Here is a 17,830-nt window from a genome sequence, read left to right as displayed (position 1 = left end):
AAGTTGGGTGAAATTTTGTTAAAAAGAAAAGTTCAATTTCAAAGAAAAAAGCATAAGTTGAAAAGTGAATTAATTAACTTACTGAAATAACCACAACGGGATATAAAATGGAAAGATTACTCTCTTCCAGCATATTCAGTAACCTCTGGGTTTCTTCAAAATCAGAGGTCATAACCTGAAAGACCAGAAAAATAAAAGAAAGTGAAAAGAAGTTAAGTGATTTAAGAGTTAATTCAAGGAGAAAAATGCAGAGCTTTTAAATATTTAAACATTCAAAATATCTATCAAGCTTAATTTTAAATTTTCAAACAATGCTGATACCCATAAGATTATAGCTATTAAAATTTAAAGAATTCATTAATTCAAACCTGTCTTTTTATCTAATTTTTATCAGAAACTTGAAAATACTGTCTAAAGAAATATCACTCTCTTCTCATTATGGGAACTAGGTTGTAAGAAAATGTTATTTCCTTATTTCAAAAGACAAAAATAGCATATTGAAATAAACATTGAGTAATACAACTCACCTATCAAAATCTTAAATATTTAAGAATCAAGAAAACTAAGTACTCTTCCACATTACATTCACACAAATTCTCAAGTACATTCAATCACTTGTATTGACTACTTACATTCACACAAACAAAATTGTAGCATTGCTCTAAGATGATTTGCTGAAGATCTTGGCCAGATGTGACTTTTACATGCTAGGACAAAGAACATACAGGAGAAGAGAGTTTACAAACTACACAGAAAACCAAACATGAAGATAGATAACTATATGAACACAAAATTTCTATAGGTACATAAAGCCAAGGACCATATATAAAAGCAAAATAACTCTGACTTAAGTTTCTGAGGCTAAAAAAGAAAAGCATTTGAAATAGTCCATAAATAGTTAATATTATTGTAGCAAATAAGGATATAGGAAATTGTTTTAGATAAAAAGAGGTAGAAAAAGCTGAAGATATATTCAGGACTAGATAAATCATCTGGCTTTTTTTATATAAAAATATACTGCAGAAAATAACTGAATAAAATTTAAAAGTTGGTTAGATGAGATTTGTTAAAAGATTCTGGAAGCATGTTAAATACTACAGTTACAAAGAAGAGATTTCACTAAATATGGAATGACTAGAAACAGGGAAAGCAACAAGAAATTATATCATAAGAGGGCTTATTCTGAGGGTCAGAATAGGAAGACCCTGAGCTCACCCCTCCCATGAAAACACCAAAACTACAGATATATATAGAATAATTATCTTTGAGAATGAGTTGAACATTAGCAGAACAGACTTTCTACAACCAAGGATATAAAGAAAAGGCTGCATCAAGACAGGTGGGGACAGGCAGAGGGTCAGTCTGGTCAGAACCCCCACTCCTGGTGCCTCACTCCATATGCAGGAGGAATACTGCAAACGTGAAGGTCCCGCCGGAGGAGCTTGGAGTCTGAGCCCCACACTGGATTCCCCAGCCTGGGGCAGAGGGGTCTGCACCAGGAAGAAGAGCTGCTATCATATCTGGCTTGAAAAAACAACATATGAAAACTTCCTAAATCTGGGGAAGAAAATAGACATCCATGTCCAGGAAGTATAGAAACTACAAAACAAAATGAATCCAAAGAGATGTATACCAGTAGGGACACATTATAATTAAAATGTCACAATTCAAAGATAAAGAGACAATCTTAAAACCAGCAAGAGAAAAATCAATTAGTTATATACAAGAAAAGCTCCATAAGACTATCAACTATTTTTTTCAGCTGAAATTTATAGCCCCAGAAGCAACTAGCATGACATATTCAAAGTACAGAAAGGAGAAAACTTACAACGAAGAATACTCTACCTGGCAAGATTATGATTCAAAAATGAAAGAGAGATACTCGAGTTTTCCACAAGCAAAAGCTAAAACAGTCTGTCACCATAAAACTGGCCTTACAAGAAATGTTAGAGGGAATTCTTTAAATGTAAAATGCCATAGCTAGAAATCAGAAATTTGTGAAGGAAAAATCCACTACGAGGCAAATATATAGTAAAGGTAGTAGATCAACCACCTATATACGTAGTATGAAGATTAAAAAACAAAAGTAGTGGGGAGGAGCCAAGATGGCGGAGGAGTAGGACGGGGAGAATGCTTTCTCCCCCACAAATTCATCAAAAGAGCATTTAAACGTCGAGTAAATTCCACAAAACAACTTCTGAATGCCGGCAGAGGACATCAGGCACCCAGAAAAGCAACCCAACTCTTCGAAAGGAGGTAGGAAAAAATATAAAAGACAAAAAAAGAGACAAAAGAGGGAGGGACGGAGCTCCGTCCCGGGAAGGGAGTCTTAAAAAGAGAGAAGTTTCCAAACACCAGGAAACCTTCTCACTGCCGAATCTGTGCCGAGCTTTGGAAGCACAGAGGGCAACATAACAGGGAGAAAAAATAAAGAAACAATTAAAACCCGCAGACTGCGAACCCTACGGTAACTCCCCCAACGGAGAAGCAGCGCAGACACCTGCACAGCCATTAGCAAGCGGGGGCTGGGCAGGGAGGCACGGCGTGGGCTACATCGCTCAGAGTAAGAATCTGGCCTGAATACCCTGAGCACTATCTGAGCGAAATAATTTGGGCTAGCAAACCAGACTGTGGGATATCTACCACGCCAAAAGCCAGCCCATACCTAAGACACCGCCAGGCCCGCGCACGGAACAAAGGACTGAACAGAGATAGCTGGCTGCAGACCTTCCCCCTCCGGTGACAGGCAGCCAGAGCCAGAAGGGGACAATCGCAGCCCCAGAGAGACATTATCTATAAAACTGTAAGCAGGCTTCTTTGCTAACTAAAACTTCTTGGGGGTCTGGACGGTCAACATCTGCCTGAGAAGGTGCGCCGGTTTTACACCCAGATAACCGAGTGGCGGGGAGGCGATAAGTCGCAGCAATCGCGCGCTCGCCAAACACCTCATCACCTGAGCTGCTCGGACCTGGGAAGAGCACAAAACGCAGGCCCAACTGAGTCCGCGCCTCTGAGGACTACCCGAGTGCCTGAACCTGAGTGGCTTGGACCTGGGAGGTGCATGCAGCCCAGGGCCGGCCTCGGATTGTTCCCGGCAGAACAACCTAGAGTCTGAGCAGTGTGGGCAGGGAGGCTACACGCGCCGTGAGCGGGGGCAGACCCAGGGTGGCTGAGGCACTGCGAGCTCACGCCAGTGTTATTTGTTTGCAGCATCCCTCTCTCCCTCCCCACAGCGCGACTGAACAAGTGAGCCTAAAAAAAAAAGTTTCCCCCACCGTCCCCTTTGTGTCAGGGCGGTAACCAGACACTGAAGAGACCAGCAAACAGAAGTTATAACAGAGGGAAATGCCTTGGAAGCTACAGGCAATAGATTAAAACCCCGTGGTTACTACGGACTACATAGGAAGGGGCCTATAGATCTTGAGAAATATAAGTTGGACCAAGGAACTAGCCAAAAATGAACTGAACCCACAATACTCACAACAAAACCAGAGAAAGTCCTAGATATATTTTCACTATTTTTACGATCATTCTTTCTTTTTTTTTTTAAATTAAAAAAAAATTTTTAAGTCCTCTATTGTTCCTTTAATTTTCACTTTTATAACCTATTACTTTGCAAAAAAAAAAAAAGACCCTATTCTTTTCTTCTTCAGCAAACTTCATATATATATTTTATAATTTTTGACCTTGTTTTTTTTTTTTTTTTCTTTTCTTCTTTTCCTTAACATCGTATTTTTGAAATTCCAAACTCTACTCTAGTTTTTTAATTTTAGCTTTTTGGTATATGTTATCAATTTTGTACATATAGGTTTTTTTTATAATTTCTGTGACTTTTTTTTTTTCTGTTTCTTTCTCTTCTTCTTTTATATAACATTGTATATCTGAAATTCCAAACTCTACTCTAGATTTTTAATTTATGCTTTTTGGTATTTGATATTAATTTTGTACCTGTATTTTCTTTATAATTTTTGCGACATTGTTTGTTTTTGTTTGATTGTTTGTTTTCTCTCTTTATGTCTCTTCTTCCTTTTTTTTAACATTGTATTTTTGAAATTCCAAACTCTACTCTAGATTTTTAATTTTTGCTTTTTGGTATTAGTTATCAATTTTGTACCTGTATTTTCTTTATAATTTTCGTGACCTTGTTTGTTTTTCTTTGTTTGTTTTTTCTCTCTTTTCCTTCTTCTTTTCTTTAACATCATATTTTTGAAATTCCAAACTCTACTCTAGATTTTTAATTATTGCTTTTATGTATTTGGTACCAATTTTGTACCTTTAAGAACCCAATCGTCAGGACCCATTTTTCACTAGGGAGCGAGATTACTGGCTTGACTGCTCTCTCTCCCTTTGGACTCTCCTTTTGCTCCACCAGGTCGCCTGTGTCTCCTCCCTAACCCCTCTCTACTCTACCCAACTCTGTGAGTTTCTGTGTGTTCCAGACGGTGGAGAACACTTAGGGAACTGATTACTGGCTGGATCTGTCTCCCTCCTTTTCATTCCCCCCTTTTATCCTTCTGGCCACCTCTGCCTCCTTCCTCCTCCTTCTCTTCTCCGTATAACTCCGTGAACATCTCTGAGTGGTCCAGTTGTGGAGTGCACATAAGGAAGTGACTACTGGCTACCCCACTCTCTCCACTATTGATTCCACCTCATCTCATTTGGGTCACCTCTAACTCCCTCCTCCCTCTTCTCTTCTCCATGTAATGCTGTGAACCTCTCTGAGTGACCCTCACAGTAGAGAACCTTTTCATCTTTAACGTAGATGTTTTATCAATGGTGCTGTATAGAAGGACAAGTTTTGAAACTACTGTAAAAATAAGACTGATAACTGGAAGCAGGAGGCTTAAGTCCAAACCCTGACTCCAGGGAACTCCTGACTCCAAGGAACATTAATTGACAGGAGCTCATCAAATGCCTCCATACCGACACTGAAACCAAGCACCACACAAGGTCCAACAAGTTCCAGGGCAAGACATACCAAGCAAACTCTCCAGCAACAAAGGAATACAGCCCTGAGCTTCAAGATACAAGCTGCCCAAAGTCACCCCAAAACCATAGACATCTCATAACTCATTACTGGACATTTCATTGCACTCCAGAGAGAAGAAATACAGCTCCACCCACCAGAACACCGACACAAGCTTCCCTAACCAGGAAACCTTGACAAGCCACCGGTACAAACCCACACACAGCGAGGAAAAGTCACAATAAAGAGAACTCCACAAACTGCCAGAATACAGAAAGGACATCCCAAATTCAGCAATTTAAACAAGATGAACAGACAGAGGAATACCCAGCAGATAAAGGAACAGGATAAATGCCCACCAAACCAAACCAAAGAGGAAGAGATAGGGAATCTACCTGATAAAGAATTCCAAATAATGATAGTGAAATTGATCCAAAATCTTGAAATTAAAATGGAATCACAGATAAATAGCCTGGAGACAAGGATTGGGAAGATGCAAGAAAGGTTTAACAAGGACCTAGAAGAAATAAAAAAGAGTCAATATATAATGAATAATGCAATAAATGAAATTAAAAACACTCTGGAGGCAACAAATAGTAGAATAACAGAGGCAGAAGATAGGATTAGTGAATTAGAAGATAGAATGGTAGAAATAAATGAATCAGAGAGGATAAAAGAAAAACGAATTAAAAGAAATGAGGACAATCTCAGAGACCTCCAGGACAATATTAAACGCTACAACATTCGAATCATAGGGATTCCAGAAGAAGAAGACAAAAATAAAGACCATGAGAAAATACTTGAGTAGCTAATAGTTGAAAACTTCCCTAAAATGGGGAAGGAAATACTCACCCAAGTCCAAGAAACCCAGAGAGTCCCAAACAGGATAAACCCAAGGTGAAACACCCCAAGACACATATTAATCAAATTAACAAAGATCAAACACAAAGAACAGATATTAAAAGCAGCAAGGGAAAAACAACAAATAATACACAAGGGGATTCCCATAAGGATAACAGCTGATCTTTCAATAGAAACTCTTCAAGCCAGGAGGGAATGGCAAGACATACTTAAAATGATAAAAGAAAATAACCTACAGGCCAGATTATTTTACCCAGCAAGGATTTCATTCAAGTATGAAGGAGAAATCAAAAGCTTTTCAGACTAGCAAAAGCTGAGAGAATTCTGCACCACCAAACCAGCTCTCCAACAAATACTAAAGGATATTCTCTAGACAGGAAACACAAAAACGGTGTACAAATTTAAACCCAAAACAATAAAGTAAATGTCAACGGGATCATACTTATCAGTAATTACCTTAAACGTAAATGGGTTGAATGCCCCAACCAAAAGACAAAGACTGGCTGAATGGATACAAAAACAAGACCCCTACATACGTTGTCTACAAGAGACCCACCTCAAAACAGGGGACACATACAGACTGAAAGTGAAGGGCTGGAAAAAGATTTTCCATGCAAATAGGGACCAAAAGAAAGCAGGAGTAGCAATACTCACATCAGATAAAATAGACTTTAAAACAAAGGCTGTGAAAAGAGACAAAGAAGGTCACTACATAATGATCAAAGGATCAATCCAAGAAGAAGATATAACAATTATAAATATATATGCACCCAACACGGGAGCACTGCAGTATGTAAGACAAATGCTAACAAGTATGAAAGGAGAAATTAACAATAACACAATAATAGTGGGAGACTTTAATACCCCACTCACACCTATGGATAGATCAACTAAACAGAAAATTAACAAGGAAACACAAACGTTAAACGATACAATAGACCAGTTAGACCTAATGGATATATATAGGACATTTCATCCCAAAACAATGAATTTCACCTTTTTTTCAAGTGCACATGGAACCTTCTCCAGGATAGATCACATCCTGGGCCATAAAGCTAGCCTTGGTAAATTCAAAAAAATAGAAATCATTCCAAGCATCTTTTCTGACCACAATGCAGTAAGATTAGATCTCAATTACAGGAGAAAAAGTATTATAAATTCCAACATATGGAGGCTGAACAACACGCTGCTGAATAACCAACAAGTCACAGAAGAAATCAAAAAAGAAATCAAAATTTGCATAGAAACGAATGAAAATGAAAACACAACAACCCAAAACCTGTGGGACACAGTAAAAGCAGTCCTAAGGGGAAAGTTCATAGCAATACAGGCACACCTCAAGAAACAAGAAAAAAGTCAAATAAATAACCTAACTCTACACCTAAAGCAACTAGAAAAGGAAGAAATGAAGAACCCCAGGGTTAGTAGAAGGAAAGAAATCTTAAAAATTAGAGCAGAAATAAATGCAAAAGAAACAAAAGAGACCATAGCAAAAATCAACAAAACCAAAAGCTGGTTCTTTGAAAGGATAAATAAATTTGACAAACCATTAGCCAGACTCATCAAGAAACAATGGGAGAAAAATCAAATCAATAAAATTAGAAATGAAAATGGATGGATCACAACAGACAACACAGAAATACAAAGGATCATAAGAGACTACTATCAACAATTATATGCCAATAAAATGGACAACGTGGAAGAAATGGACAAATTCTTAGAAAAGTACAACTTTCCAAAACTCGACCAGGAAGAAATAGAAAATCTTAACAGACCCATCACAAGCACGGAAATTGAAACTGTAATCAAAAATCTTCCAGCAAACAAAAGCCCAGGTCCAGACGGCTTCACAGCTGAATTCTACCAAAAATTTAGAGAAGAGCTAACACCTATCCTGCTCAAACTCTTCCAGAACATTGCAGAGGAAGGTAAACTTCCAAACTCATACTATGAGGCCACCATCACCCTAATACCAAAACCTGACAAAGAGGCCACAAAAAAAGAAAACTACAGGCCAATATCACTGATGAACATAGATGCAAAAATCCTTAACAAAATTCTAGCAATCAGAATCCAACAACACATTAAAAAGATCATACACCATGACCAAGTGGGCTTTATCCCAGGGATGCAAGGATTCTTCAATATCCGCAAATCAATCAATGTAATACACCACATTAACAAATTGAAAAATAAAAGCCATATGATTATCTCAATAGATGCAGAGAAAGCCTTTGACAAAATTCAACACCCATTTATGATTAAAACTCTCCAGAAAGCAGGAATAGAAGGAACATACCTCAACATAATAAAAGCTATATATGACAAACCCACAGCAAACATTATCCTCAATGGTGAAAAATTGAAAGCATTTCCTCTAAAGTCAGGAACAAGACAAGGGTGCCCACTTTCACCATTACTATTCAACATAGTTTTGGAAGTTTTGGCCACAGCAATCAGAGCAGAAAAAGAAATAAAAGGAATCCAAATTGGAAAAGAAGAAGCAAAACTCTCACTATTTGCAGATGACATGATCCTCTACATAGAAAACCCTAAAGACTCCACCAGAAAATTACTAGAACTAATCAATGACTATAGTAAAGTTGCAGGATATAAAATCAACACACAGAAATCCCTTGCATTCCTATACACTAATAATGAGAAAACAGAAAGAGAATTAAGGAAACAATTCCATTCACCATTGCAAGGGAAAGAATAAAATACTTAGGAATATATCTACCTAAAGAAACTAAAGACCTATATATAGAAAACTATAAAACACTGGTGAAAGAAATCAAAGAGGACACTAATAGATGGAGAAATATACCATGTTCATGGATTGGAAGAATCAATATAGTGAAAATGAGTATACTACCCAAAGCAATTTATAGATTCAATGCAATCCCTATCAAGCTACCAACAGTATTCTTCACAGAGCTAGAACAAATAATTGCACAATTTGTATGGAAATACAAAAAACCTCGAATAGCCAAAGCGATTCTCAGAAAGAAGAATGGAACTGGAGGAATCAACTTACCTGACTTCAGGCTCTACTACAAAGCCACAGTTATCAAGACAGTATGGTAGTGGCACAAAGACAGAAATATAGATCAATGGAACAAAATAGAAAGCCCAGAGATAAATCCACACACATATGGACACCTTATCTTTGACAAAGGAGGCAAGAATATACAATGGAGAAAAGACAATCTCTTTAACAAGTGGTGCTGGGAAATCTGGTCAACCACTTGTAAAAGAATGAAACTAGAACACTTTCTAACACCATACACAAAAATAAACTCAAAATGGATTAAAGATCTAAACGTAAGACCAGAAACTATAAAACCCCTAGAGGAGAACATAGGCAAAACACTCTCTGACATACATCACAGCAGGATCCTCTATGACCCACCTCCCAGAATATTGGAAATAAAAGCAAAAATAAACAAATGGGACCTAAGTAACCTTAAAATCTTCTGCACATCAAAGGAAACTATTAGCAAGGTGAAAAGGCAGCCTTCAGAATGGGAGAAAATAATAGCAAATGAAGCAACTGACAAACAACTAATCTCAAAAATATACAAGCAACTCCTACAGCTCAACACCAGAAAAATAAATGACCCAATCAAAAAATGGGCCAAAGAACTAAATAGACATTTCTCCAAAGAAGACATACAGATGGCTAACAAACACATGAAAAGATGCTCAACATCACTCATTATCAGAGAAATGCAAATCAAAACCACTATGAGGTACCATTTCACACCAGTCAGAATGGCTGCAATCCAAAAGTCTATAAATAATAAATGCTGGAGAGGGTGTGGAGAAAAGGGAACCCTCGTATACTGTTGGTGGGAACGCAAACTAGTACAGCCACTATGGAGAACAGTGTGGAGATTCCTTAAAAAACTGGAAACAGAACTGCCTTATGATCCAGCAATCCCACTGCTGGGCATACACACTGAGGAAACCAGAAGGGAAAGAGACACATGTACCCCAATGTTCATCGCAGCACTGTTTATAATAGCCAGGACATGGAAGCAACCTAGATGTCCATCATCAGATGAATGGATAAGAAAGCTATGGTACATATACTCAATGGAGTATTACTCAGCCATTAAAAAGAATACATTTGAATCAGTTCTAATGAGGTGGATGAAACTGGAGCCTATTATACAGAGTGAAGTAAGCCAGAAGGAAAAACACCAATACAGTATACTAACACATATATATGGAATTTAGAAAGAGGGTAACAATAACCCTGTGTACGAGACAGCAAAAGAGACACTGATGTATAGAACAGTCTTATGGACTCTATGGGAGAGGGAGAGGGAGAGGGTGGGGAGATTTGGGAGAATGGCATTGAAACATGTAAAATATCATGTATGAAACGAGATGCCAGTCCAGGTTCGATGCACGATACTGGATGCTTGGGGCTAGTGCACTGGGATGACCCAGAGGGATGATATGGGGAGGGAGGAGGGAGGAGGGTTCAGGATGGGGAACACATGTATACCTGTGGTGGATTCATTTTGATATTTGGCAAAACTAATACAATTATGTAAAGTTTAAAATGAAAATAGAATTAAAAAAAAAAGTAGTAAAAATCATCTGTTTCTAAAATATTTAAGTGATACCCAAAGTAAAAAAATATAAAGTATGGCATCAAAAACATAAAACACGGGTAAGAATAAAATGCTGTGCTAGAATGAATTTGGACTTAAGCCACCATCAACTTAAATAGACTACTACATACATAGTTTGTCATATATGAATTTCATGGTAACCACCATGAGCCTGATGGGCTTCCCTGGTGGCTCAGTCAGTAAAGAATCAACCTGCAATGCCAAGACCCAGGTTCAATCCCTGGGTTGGGAAGATCCCCTGGAAAAAGAAATGGCAACCCATTCCAGCGTTCTTGCCTAGTAAGTCCCATGGACAGGGCAGCCTGGTGGGCTACAGTACATGGAGTCACAAGAGTCAAACACGACTTAGCAACTAAACCACCTAAACCACCATGTAACCACAGGCCAAAAACCTCTAACAGATACACAAAAAATAAACAGAAAGGAATCCAAACATAATGCTAAACAGAGGCATCAAATAACAAGGGAAAAGAACAGGAGAAGAAAGAGAGAAAGAACTACAGCCCAATCAGAAAACAACAAAATGACAGTAATTGTATACCTAATCAACACTCATTTCAATCTAAATGGACTAAATGCTACAATCACAAGACACAGGGCGGCTGAAAGGATTAAAGAAAAACCAAACTTATCTACAGGTCACCTTCAAGTGACTTATTTCATATCTAAAGACACACACAGATACACACAAAGTAGCAATACTCATATCAAACAAACTATGTAACAAACTGTACATTTTTTAAAACAAAAAATGTAACAAGAGAAAAAGAAGATCATTATATAAAGATAAAGGGATCAATCCAGCAAGAGAATATAACACTTGTAAATATCTATGCATCCAACAAAGGGCCACCTAAGTACATAAAGCAAATATTAACACATATACAGGAAGATACCAACAATAATATGATAATAAACTTTAACACTCCACTTACACCAATATTTAGATCAGAGAGAATATCAGTAAGGAAATATTAGCCATAAAGACACAATAGACCATATAAACTTAAATAGGTATGTACAGACCTTCAACCACCCAAACAGAAGAATACACATTCTTTGTAAGTACACATGGAACATTCCCCAGGATAGATCACACATTAGATCACAAAACAAGTCTCAATAAATTAAAAACTAATTCTTTTCTGACCCAAACAGCATAAAACTATAAATCAATTACAAGAATAAAACTGGGGTGGGGGGGAAACCACAAAATGTGAAGCCTAAACCAAAAGCTACTAATCAATCAGTGGGTCAATGAAAAAAATCAAAGAAGAAATCAAAAATTAATCTAAAACAAATTAAAATAGAAAGACAACATTCCAAAGTCTAAGGGATACAATGAAAGTGGTTTTAGGAGAGATACTTACAGTAATGCAGGCCTACTTCAAAAAGCAAGAACAACCTCAAATAAACAATCTAACTTTGCACCTAAAGGAACCAGGAAAAGATTAATAAAAGAAACACAAAGTTAGTTGAATGAAGGAAATAATAAGTCTAAAATACAATGCTTGTTCCGTAATAAAACCGGAAACTCTGTAACTCAAAAAGCATTGTCTCTTCAGTAGATCTCAGCTTTAATTCTACCTAATTTTGACAAGGTATTTGAGAAAGAGAAGTATTTGAGAAAGAGAAGTAAAGGTTTGAGGTCTTGGCTATGCTATAGAAATTACGTGGCTCATAAATTTCAAAAATTTTATTTTTGTTTAAAGTTTTTGAGTAGATATTTCAGAAAGAACATTAATTTTTAAAAAAGACAGAAACAAAATACTGCCATAGTAAAATAGAGAAGAAAACAGCTTGCACTGTGTAACACTTAGTTTGTTCAAGAAGTTTCATCTTCTAGACGTTACAGGGAGATTATTTTTCAGGGGTCTCTCCTGTATCCAAACATTTTTAAAGGCATGAATAGCTAGTATACACCAAATTGACTTTTCAAGGATGTTCATATAGCAGGCAGACTTTCAAAAACAGGCAAAACCTTATTGGAGCAAATTTGCTTGTGTTCTAGAAAGTAGAGACATCTCTCTCTACAGAGAAGATCTGCTTGGCATTCTAGAGTAATACAGACAACGTCTCTCTTGTAAGAGGAGGATGGGCTGGTTTGCCAGCAGTCCCAGTTTAACAGCAGTGCTTCTCAATAAGAAGATTCTTTTTAACGTGCTCCACTGCCTAACAACATCCATCTCTACTGACATTTCCCTGGAGGAATTGCAATTCAGAAAATCAGTGCTGCTCTGTTATTCTCCTTACTGCTATAGTCCTAACAAACTCTTTTCACTGACTCTGGAGTTTCATGTCTTTTGCCAATATTTACAACATTGACATGTGTGTTAGCATACAAAATGATTATAATCCTCAGATCCTGCCTAGTTTCTGACTTGACAGATAATGAAATAAGGCAACTATGTATCTTAACTTCAGCAAATATGAGTGAATTCTGAACTCAAAAAAAATGACTTACTTAAAAAATTTTTTCCTTTGGAGATACATAAAATAAGATCTAGGACAAGAACATGAGGGATATTCCAATTTAGCTTTTCAAGTATTAAAAGTGATAAAATCCTTGGGAACAGGGAATGGGGTCTCTGAGGACAGAAACATGTTTGTAAACACTAGCACATACTCAACAAATAGGTTTTTAAAATTTAGCAGTCTTGTTCCCCAAAAAAGAAAAAAAGGATATGTTCTTAAAATCAACTACATGGAAGTTTTTTAAAAAGGTAAAAAAAAAAAACCAAATCCAAAAATAACACTACCTAGAAATAATCACCCTGAGCATTGGATAAGTATCATTTCAACAGTCATCTATTAATAATACATGCAGTAAGCTGCTAGGACAAAAGGACGAAGGAACAGAAAAAAAAAAAACACAATCATATGCACGTCATTTAAAAATTCTTTAGTGTTAGCAAAAAAAAACAAAAACAAAAACCCTTAAACATAATAAACCTGAAATTGCTGCTAAACTTAAAATTATTCTTCACCTCCAGGGAGCTTTTCCTAAATGTTAAGATGTCATGAACCAGGGGAGGACACTGGACTTTCAATGGCAACACACTGCATGTATAAGTCAGTGTTAACTGATTTCCTTCTAGGATAGAGAAAGAAATAGCATATTGTAATTCTGCCCACAGCCTGGTTCTGGTCAATCATATTTCTACCCTGACAAGGCTTGTTAGATTCATAGCCAATTCTATAGCCATAATTCACACAAGTTGACATAATATATGCTCAAGACAACAGCTTTAAACAAAATCTCTCCATTTATAAATTCATATTAATTCACTTCTCTATTTGATGAACTTCAAATGCAAGTAGTTTTTCGTTTGTTTTTTAATACAAGCCTCAACATTTTTACATTCATTGAGTGTTTCCTTCTATTCTGGAAGAATAGCTTATCTGGGAATAAAAGTTCAGTCCATACTTTTCCTCAAAGATTTGTAGTCTCTGCACAACTATATTCAAACACAGAGCATTGTCCTGATGCTTTTTTTTTTTTTTTTTGTGCTTAAACTTCTGAGGATTCTTTTTTTTTTTTCTAATTTTATTTTATTTTTAAACTTTACATAATTGTATTAGTTTTGCCAAACATCAAAATGAATCCGCCACAGGTATACATGTGTTCCCCATCCCGAACCCTCCTCCCTCCTCTATATTCAAACACAGAGCATTGTCCTGATGCTTTTTAAAGTCCGTACGTCATTTACTCACTCTCTAGTCACCATTTTTGGGGGGTAGATTTCAACTTCAATAGTTCTAATAGAAAATAGACACAGAAGTTACATGAAATGTTTTCCTGTTGTCTAATTAAATGACAACTTGGCTGGTGGTAATATTCTTGAATTTCACTTTCCTTCCCTCCAAAGTTCACAGACGATGATTCATTGTATGTATTTGAATGGTAAGTACTATGAAGGTGTAAGCGGTCTGGCAGAGTGTCCTCCTTTCTGTAAGTTTTGTTTTTGTGTTTTGCTCCTAGGTACCTACCTGAAGAATTCTTTATGAGGAAGTTCAAAATCTTAATTAGAATCAGACCATATTTACATTTTCAATTGCTGTTCCTATTTTTTTATTTTTTTTTGCTGTTCCTATTTTTTTCTGAAAATATACCCTTTACATTTTACAGAACCAATTAGGCATTTCAATGAAACTTTTTTCTAACTTTCCAAATAATATCATTTGTCTACTTGACATATTACATAAATATAGTCCATATATTGGATGCTTTTATCATTATTCACATCTATTCTCTATTATTTATCATTTAATTTTTACTTTGAATAGACTGTTATTATCTCAAGTTTCCCTGTGATAATAACTGACCTTTGCTTCTATGTCTAATGTACTAATTATTTCTACTACATTGTTGCTCAATTGTCTCCATAGTTCTCATTCCATTAAACTCTTCAAATACTGTCTTTTGAATTTTTAACCCTCTTGAATTCAGATTTTTACTTTGTTTTTCTACAGAACCAAAAGGAGAGAGAATATTTTGAGAGGTAGGAGAGTCTTGAAGTTTCTTCCAAGTTTTTAAAATCAGATTTGTGTGTGTTTTGATTTTCAGTATGCATTGTAGAGCTTATTAATTATTATTTTTTACAAACTGATGAGTTTTAAAATGATAAAATGATGGGCACTGACAGTATTCCCTGCCTCTGCTGAAGCACCACGGAGAATTCAGGAATTTGCCCACTTTTCCAGACCTTCATTTTTTTAACCCACTTAAAAAAAAAAAAAAATCAAATTACATTTTTTTTCCATCTTGAAACTGAGACTCTTAAAATAATCGTTTCCAGTGAAGTTTAATTCTTTTATTTGGTCATACTGCTTTCCTCCCAAACAGAAAACAAACAATATTTTCCATGCTTGAGTAAAGAAACTTAGATTTTACCTAAATATAGCAGAGGAGACTTTGACGCCTTTAATAAACAAAGACAGTATTAGACAATGCTATTAGGTTGTTTATGAAAATGTTCTATGGCATCATCTTAAACTGTCATTCCTAATGTTTCCACTTTCAAACACAACAAATGGAACAATCTGCTGGCTAGAACTCCTTGATCTGTAAATACTTTGGTTCAAAGAACATTTAAACAAAATTTAAAACAACCTTCCGATGTGTTTAGTAAAATTTAAAAAGCATACCCCCCACTCCCCCCAACAAAAACCACCATGAAATATTTTCCTTACATCATAAAAAAATAAGAAATTCAGAAATATTTACTACTAACAAAATAGAAACATCTGCATATTCAAAATACTATTTAAAGTAGGGATCTTAGGAAGGAAGCTGGGTTGCCAAAAAACGTTTTCCATTTCAAGAATAGTTAAGGCTTAACTAAGGATGAAAGGCTTTGGTTTCAGGTCCCATGAGTCAGAGGTTCAAAAATGTGTTTCTGAAAGTCAGCCCTCTTTTTATAGACTATATTAGCTGGATCATTTCTTACTCTGAATCCATTAATTTCTCACCTCCCTCCCATTCAAACAAGGGCACTAATGTGGGTATATGTGGGTATACACAAGGGAATAAATGGAGAAGGAAATGGCAACCCACTCCAGTACTCTTGCCTGGAAAACTCCTTGGATGGGGGAGCCTGGTAGGCTACAGTCCATGGGGTCGCAAAGAGTTGGACACGACTGACCGACTTCACTTTCTTTCTTTCTATAGTTCCTTTTGGAGAAGGAAATGGCAACCCACTCCAGTGTTCTTGCCTGGAAAACCCCATGGACAGAGGGGCCTGGTGGGCTATAGTCTATGGGGTTGCAAAGAGTCATTCACGACTAAGCAACTAACAAGCAAACACACACAAGGGAATCAGAGACAGATGAACTCTTCACTATGGAGACAACACATTAATAATTTACAATCCTGTGTTGGCTAGTGGGTAGGGGAAATGGGGCAGATGTTGGTCCAAGGGTACAAAGCTTCAATTATGCAAAATGAAAATGTTTTGGGGATTGAACGCATGGTTCAGTTCAGTCACTCAGTCATGTCCGACTCTTTGAGACGCTGTGGACTGCAGCATGCCAGGCCTCCCTGTCCATCACCAACTCCCGGAGTTTACTCAAACTCATGTTCATTGAGTCAGTGATGCCATCCAACCAACTCATCCTCTGATGTCCCCTTCCCCTTCCACCTTCGATCTTTTCCAGCATCAGGGTGTTTTCAAATGAGTCAGTTTGTTTCATCAGGTGGCCAAAGCATTGCAGTTTTAGCTTCAGCATCAGTCCTTCCAATGAATATTCAGGACTAATTTCCTTTAGGATGGACTGATTGGATCTCCTTGCAGTCCAAGGGACTCTCAAGAGTCTTCTCCAACACCACAGTTCAAAAGCATCAATTCCTCGACGCTCAGCTTTCTTTATAGCCCAACTCTCACATCCATACATGACTACTGCAAAAACTATAGCTTTGACTAGACGGACCTTTGTAGGTAAAATAATGTCTCTGCTTTTTAATATGCTGTCTAGGTTGGTCATAGCTTTTCTTCCATGGAGCAAGTGTCTTTTAATTTCATGGCTGCAGTCACCATCTGCAGTGATTTTGGAACCCCAAAAAATAAAGTCTGTCACTGTTTTTGCTGTTTTCCCATCTATTTGCCATGAAGTAATGGGACCAGATGCCATGATCTTAGTTTTCTGAAGGTTGAGTTTTAAGCCAACATTTGTACTCTCCTCTTTCATTTTCATCAAGAGGCTTTTTAGTTCTTCTTTGCTTTCTGCCATAAGTGTGGTGTCATCTGCATACCTGAGGTTATTGATATTTCTCCCAGCAATCTTGATTCCAGCTTGTGCTTCATCCAGCCCAGCATTTCTCATGATGTACTCTGTAAGGCTGCATATAAGTACAGCTTTGATGTACTCCTTTCCCGATTTGGAACCAGTCTGTTGTTCTGTGTCTACTAACTGTTGCTTCTTAACCTGTATACATATTTCTCAGAAGGCAGGTCAGGGGGTCTGGTATTCTCATCTCTTAAAGAATTTTCCATGGTTTATTGTGATCTACAAAGTCAATAAAGCAGAAGTAGATATTTTTCTGAAACTCTCTTGCTTTTTCAATGATCCAAAAGATGTTGGCAATTTGATCTCTGGTTCCTCTGCCTTTTGTAAGTCCAGCTTGAACATCTGGAAGCTCATGGTTCACGTACTGTTGAAGCCTGGCTTGGAGAATTTTGAGCATTACTTTGCTAGCATGTGAGATGAGTGCAGTTGTGCGGTAGTTTGAGCATTCTTTGGCATTGCCTTCCTTTCGGATTGGAATGAAAACTGACCTTTTCCAGTCCTGTGCATAGCATGGTGGCTATAATTAACAATGGTATATGGTAAAACCAAAGTTTACTTAAGAGGGTAAATC

At 37.0% G+C, this 17,830-nt stretch overlaps 1 protein-coding gene across 29 annotated transcripts in view; it reads right to left on the bottom strand.

The window, feature by feature from the left end:
- CRPPA (CDP-L-ribitol pyrophosphorylase A) overlaps positions 1–17,830 on the bottom strand; it is a 388,463-nt gene that overhangs the window by 181,524 nt on the left and 189,109 nt on the right. For 27 of the 29 annotated variants that reach the window (XR_015162880.1, XR_015162881.1, XR_015162886.1 and 24 more), the window contains 2 exons: positions 633–707; positions 83–175 (listed from right to left, as the gene is read on the bottom strand). Coding sequence is in view for 22 of the 29 variants with exons in the window: in XM_086397547.1 (XP_086253673.1) it covers positions 83–175; positions 633–707 (168 nt within the window). In the remaining 7 variants the exon portion in view is untranslated. Of the gene's footprint in view, positions 1–82; positions 176–632; positions 708–5,366; positions 5,484–11,675; positions 11,905–17,830 lie in introns of those variants that run through there. The other 2 variants (XM_086397566.1, XM_086397567.1) reach the window with 2 other exon arrangements.

The sequence above is a fragment of the Bos grunniens genome, chromosome 4 (genome assembly GCF_055505025.1).
Source record: "Bos grunniens cultivar Pamir isolate PY7600 chromosome 4, Bosgru_T2T1.0, whole genome shotgun sequence".
Lineage (NCBI taxonomy): Eukaryota > Metazoa > Chordata > Mammalia > Artiodactyla > Bovidae > Bos > Bos grunniens.
This window is presented reverse-complemented; position numbering and strand designations above follow the sequence as displayed.